Source organism: Diadema setosum, chromosome 20 (assembly GCF_964275005.1).
Source record: "Diadema setosum chromosome 20, eeDiaSeto1, whole genome shotgun sequence".
Lineage (NCBI taxonomy): Eukaryota > Metazoa > Echinodermata > Echinoidea > Diadematoida > Diadematidae > Diadema > Diadema setosum.
In genome coordinates this window covers 5,985,772-5,991,925 of record NC_092704.1, presented here as the reverse complement: position 1 = coordinate 5,991,925, position 6,154 = coordinate 5,985,772, and the positions used below count along the sequence as shown (strand labels likewise).

Genomic DNA, 6,154 nt, shown 5'->3' with positions numbered 1-6,154 from the left:
AATGGCTTTCGCATAAATAGTTGTTGAAAAGTCGGCGATTTTTCATGCTTTAGTTTGCCAAAATGACATGTAGACGAACTTTTGAAGTCATTGCTTCAAAGTTTCCGACGAGTTTGCACAAGACGCTTTTCTCCAAAGTTATTTATTCTTCACTTTCAAGAACAGACGATTTCCTTCATGCTAAAATTTCACAATTGCACTTTATGTAGTAATAAATAAGACATTGGGTCAATAACATAAGGTATTAGGAGAACGTTGTGTATAATATTATGCTTCCTATACGTACTAGATGTTATTTTACTTGGGAAGGTGTCCCAAACGGCAATGAGACTCTCGTCATATATCAATTCCAAATGTTCCGTAGATCTGCAAAGCAGGTTTGTTGTCATTAGGTGGGTTCTCAGTGTTCGTACTAGGACAAGTTCTGGCGAGTGTGCCCTGGTGTGAACGGAAAGACATGGCTTGCGTGGGTCTAGGTTCCACCTCGTAATAATCCATTTCGAGTTTGTGTTTGGCGCCGTCACTCCTAGTGCGTTCGACGCGCGCATTCTGACTATTTAGTGATGTCTGCGAGCTCACCATACGTTGCTCTTCTGTAGCCCATACCGCCTGATCAAACAGGCTCAGCCCGCGCTCGAACGCCGATGGGTTGTTGTCTGTCGCTGTGTTGTTGCCATTACCGTCCTCATCATGGCATGTTGCCGCGTTGATAGACCACACGCTTCCACGTGTATCGACGAAGTGGTGGTGGTCGGTCATCATGCAGAGGCTACTCTGGCTACTGTTGATGGGCTTCGAAGTTTTGCGGAGAACAAACGGGAAAATTAGGTTGTTGACGTTACTGAGACTCTGAAGACTGATGCTCTTCTTTTTGGAGAGATTGGTGCCACCAAAATGAGGTGTCTTGCTGGACTTCTTTGGCGATTGCTGGTACTGCCGAGCGGCCCAGGCATCTGATTAGGAGGAAAGAAGCAGATCGATCAAAGTGAAGAATGAAAAAATTCATGGGCGTTTTATGACATCATCATAATAATGACAATTTGTGACATAATTTCAGTCACACACAACGATGAAATACAAATTCGGTCATTTGCTCCTACACAAAAAGCATAGACTAAGCACTTCCGTTTCAACAATTATCAAATATCATACACGCTATAGCCTGGTGCGAGCAAGTAAAAAGACCATTCTATGACCTCTGAAATCGCTGGTCAGCAGTTGGTTGTCACAGGTAGTGAAAAGGCTTTCTTTTTGTTTTCGTTTTGCACAAATGGTTGTCAGCGACAGATCGGAGACGGGTTTGGGTCGGCCAGAAGTTTTTGAAGCTGCACCGACTATACTGGTCTGCGAACCTTTTTTTTTTTTCCTCTCCTGGTGTTTAATTTGTGGTGAAAAGTTGGGCAACCGGTCGCCGACTCGTCGTCAACCTCTTTAGGACTGGTCTTAAGTGATTTCTGGCCTTATCGTGAAGAGTTGTCGACCAATTGCAGACCAACTGAAGTCTGATTGCAGACCATTTGCCAAGTGGTCGTCAACCAGTTTATTACAAGTACTACTAAAGAGTGTCTAGAGTGTCCGCGCGTCCGCGTGCGGCGTCCGCGTGCCAAGTACTTAAAAGTGTTTTATGCAATCCACATTCATTCATGCACCATTTCCTGACCACATAAAAGATCCCTACAATACTAAAGACATGCCTAAAGGAGTGTGAGAGAAGTGTAAGGGCAAGGGCAAGGGATGGGGAAGACCACTGTCGTATGACTAGTGACGGCAGCTTTATTCACATAACAAAACTGTACTTTTGAAACTGAGGGAAAGAGAGAGCAATCTTCAAATTGTCGCTAAGTGGAACATCAGCAACTAATAGGCGACCAATTTTTTATGGTCGACAACCAGTTGCCGACCAGTTGTCTACCATTTGCCAACCTTACGCAAGCTGTCACCTATTTATAATGAGGGCTTTTGTTGTTGTTGTTGTTGTTATTATTATTATCAAAATATTCTGATGCTAGCCATCCGACGTCAAATAATTTGCAAGTAGAAGGCAACCGGTCGGTAAGTGGCCTGCGTCCAATTCAAATTTGGGTATTTTTGTTGTTGTTGCTGTTCTTGTCGGTGGTGGTGTCTTTTTCTATTTTTTTTCTGTTGTTGTTAGTTTTATTTCATGTTTCTGCTGGTCGGCGACTAGTCTTCGGGTAAGTGTGACGGGGGACTTCTACGGGTAGATTCCTTTCAATTTTTAATAGGAATGTTAATGCCCTAATTGCACTGTGAAGATGCGTTGAACTCGAGACACTTTTATTTATGCATAATTACATGATTACTCTGATGTGCACAAATACAACTGTAAATGCATTCAAATATAATTTACAAACTCCGTTGGTGGTGGTATTTCATTGTTTCACTTAAAGAAGAAATCCAGTCCAAATATAAGTTAGTCTGATAAGAAGGAGTAAAATATTACGAGTTCAACGGTATGAATTTAATCGAAATCGGATGAAAAATAATGAAGTCATGAAATTTTGAAGTCTCGCTAATTTGGGGAAACAGTTCTTGAATAGTCAATATGAATATGCAAATGGCAAAGTGAGCATGTCATTCCCTCACAATTTGCCATATAGTTTGTGCGTAAAATTTTGACATTTCCAGTTTTTTCATTCAAGCGCAATTATGCCCGAGGCTCGTCAAATCCTTATACATCCAACTGATCACTCTTCTGCAGGAATAACATCATGTTTCAGACTTCAATGACAGAAACATTGAATTCTCTTCTTTTTTTTTGTTTTTGTACACGATCAATGAAAAATTGTGAAGGTACGACATGGTTAGCTCACTCATTTACATATTAATACCCGCTGTACAAGAACTGTTTTGGAGGAATAATCAAAACTTCAAAATTTGATAACTTCCTTATTTTTCATCCGATTTCAGTCAAATTTTTATCGTTGAACTCGTAAAATTTTACTCCTTTTCTTTTATCTGTTATTAGACTAACTTATATTTGGATTGGATTTCCCCTTTAGTGTTGCTGTGGCAGTCGAGGCAGCAGCATAGGCCTACACGATGTCAAAATGAAAGTAAAGTGTTGATACTCAATAAACATACCAGTAGTGTGCAGCTTAAGCAGCTGTCTAGAGCTCATTGACAGGAAGTGCAGCCAGTTTATATCTATTCTTTGCACATAAATCGTGCACATCAATTGGAAAAATTGAAAATAACTGAGCAATATAAGCACCTACTGAAACTACTGACTTTTAAATCGTGTAAAGAATCTAGTTGCAGTAAAAAAAAAAAGTTTTACTCCTGCTGCAACTACTTCCCTTCTATATATGCTTTAATTGACCACTTACACATGAATAATTAAAAAAAAAAACTGAGACGGGTGGTTAGAATATAAAAAATCAATTGATGCATTACAAGAAGGAAAAACATTTGATATGATATGATCTTTGCAAAACGGGGATTCCTATTGGCATGATTGGTGAATTGACATGCATTGTCATTTGAAAAAAAAAAAAGAAATGGCAATTCGTGCAAACAGATGAGACTTGAGATATATATAAAAGAATGGTTCTCACCCTTCTTCTGGATAGGTCTCCTCCTCTTCAAACACAAGCAGCAACATATTTCCTTGATAGCATTTCTGAATGATCTTGCTCTCCACGCGTAGATAATGGGATTCAGGGCCGAGTTTGCATAGCCACACCAATAGCCGACAAGATTTAGCCAGTGTGGCAGGGTCTCAAAGCCCCGAAACACACCGAGGCAAACGTAGGTGAAGTAGGGTGTCCATAGCAGCACGAAGGCCAGGACCAGCCCGAAAAGTGTTCCTATTGTGCGTGTCTGCTGCCTAAATATCTGCTGAATATCCATGGAAGAATGTTGCCTCAGACGATTATTGTATTGTCTCACTGTTCTAAAGATGCACGAATACAGGACAATGATGACCAGAATTGGGATGAAGTAACCGACTGTGATATTAAAGTAAGCGTGAGCGTACTCCTTTGTTTGATTAGGGTACTTTGGGCCACACTGTGTGGTGCCAGGCTTAAATTCGTTCTCTGTCCAGTTGATCATGGGTCCGATGGCACAGGAAAATGCACAGAGCCAGGCGAAGGCAATCATCAGCCACATCCGTCGGTGCGTGATGATCCTCGACAACGGCTTCACCAGGGAGCAAAACTTGTGGATACCAATGTGCATGAGGCTGTGGATCGAACCAACGAGACAGAGCGCGTCGAAGAACGCGTTCATGTCGCATATCGACTGTCGAAACATCCACCTGCCGTGGATAATTGTAGTAAGTGAAAACGGCATACACAGCAGAGTCACGCCTAGGTCCGCCACCGCTAGGTTTGCAATGAAAATATTTGTTTTCGTTCGCATTTTTTTGAATATCACCATTGTCAAGATGATGAGGGAATTTCCGATGAAGCTGACGAGCATGATAAGAGCCAGAGAAGTTGATAATGCGATTGACGTCGATATATCCCAGTTGCTTGTAAAATTTGAGCCATGCATGACAGGTGTCCAAAAAGTAGACAGATGAATGGGACTGGAGGTTGACATCCCCGTCGACTTTAATACTGTGACATCCATTCCTTATTGTGCTGAAGTTATGTTTATTTCGAGATATCTCAGAGTTCCTTTGCACGGGTTTGTTAACCTTGCATGTGCAGATTAACAATTGGAGCATTTCGCCAGAGTCTTACTAGTTGTTTAGAGGTTGGACGCTTTGTATATCCTTTGTGCACAAAACACAGACATAAACAAACTCACCCTTCTTTGGGTCTGCATCTGGATATTGAGATGAGGTAGATCCAATTATTAAAACTCCAGTCTGTTTATTCATAATGTTTCTGAATGGCGTGTGCAGTGGATGTCACAGCTTCTTATACGAGATACAAAAGTGGCTGCTCATCACGTGATTTGCTCGTCAACGTTCATGAAACTTGGTATCCGTGCCGGCTCTGACACAATATGCATATAGGTTCAGCTGCATCGGCTTCTAAATGCCCGCTTGCCTGGAAGCTTCAGTGTTGATCATGGTTCGTCTAACAGGTTCATGACGTATTGTGTCGCTTTTTTCACATTCAACGGGGATACGATCCGGGACTCAACATCAGTGAAATTCGACATTGTTTGTGGTTAGCAAATTGACTTTGGAAGTTTGTTAAGATCTAAACAATTGTTGGTTATCGCGTAGTCATTCATTGAGGAAATCAGAGGTTTAGTCATATCCGATGCATGGTCAACGATGGTAGGCGTAGGGTTCCCCGACACCCATATGTTCACATCTGCTGAAGTATAGAGGTGTATTAAGTGACAAATTATGGCATTGTGCGATCAGTTTAAGTTTCGAAGATATTATTCAGTCATTTATCTCGCATTTCCTTCTACACCTTCTAAAAGCGGCCCCTTTAGAGCAACTTATTACCTTTTTGTGAAGTTCTCAACAGTAAATTTGTGATGCGAAGTGCGATGAATATCACAGGAAGTTATCACGGACACAGGACCGGAATTTGATGTTAGTGTACCTCAAAGGGCACAACTTTGAGCGTCCAAACACTAAATTCCTATCTCATAACTTCTGATAGCAAGTGATACGCTATTCTGCTGCTTTTGATGGACTGGATTGTTTTTCCTGTCTTAATCATGTTAAACACAATCAGTTGCTGTGAGATATTATGGGGTTCGTTGGAGGTTGTTTGTTTTGCTGTTGCTGGGAGGTGGTTCGAGGGTGGGGTATGAATGCTTTAAATGAAAAAAAAAAAACTTTCCATTGTAGTTACAGTTAACGCTGAAAATTGTTGTGTGGATACATAAAAGTGCGTTTTACAAGTTGCCATTATCATTATTATTATTATTATTATCATTATTATTATTATTATAAACGCCTAATACGAGGAATCGAGCATGCGCAGCGAAAGAAATATAACACGACCGACATCACGTACAGAGCGTCCATTTCAAACCTGGTGACTGTTAATTCCCGGTCAAGAAATGACATCATCCAGCCACAACGTTGCACCAGAAGGATATGAGAAATAAGACTGGAAAATAAATAGAAATTTTAGCGTTTTTTTTTTCCAGAAATTCTTGGATGTATAATAGGTTTTGAAACCCGTCTCATAATCTCACCAGTAGGGGCCTACAT

The 6,154-nt window shown here is 40.9% G+C and overlaps 1 protein-coding gene across 1 annotated transcript; it reads right to left on the bottom strand.

Annotated features, from left to right (window-relative positions):
* Positions 1 to 336: 336 nt before the first annotated feature.
* LOC140244109 (histamine H2 receptor-like) lies at positions 337 to 4,518 on the bottom strand. The gene is made up of 2 exons (XM_072323753.1): positions 3,576 to 4,518; positions 337 to 953 (listed from the first exon to the last, which is right to left on the bottom strand). The coding sequence occupies exons 1-2, from the start codon at positions 4,516 to 4,518 to the stop codon at positions 337 to 339; spliced, it is 1,560 nt and encodes a 519-aa protein (XP_072179854.1).
* Between the last annotated feature and the right edge of the window lie 1,636 nt (positions 4,519 to 6,154).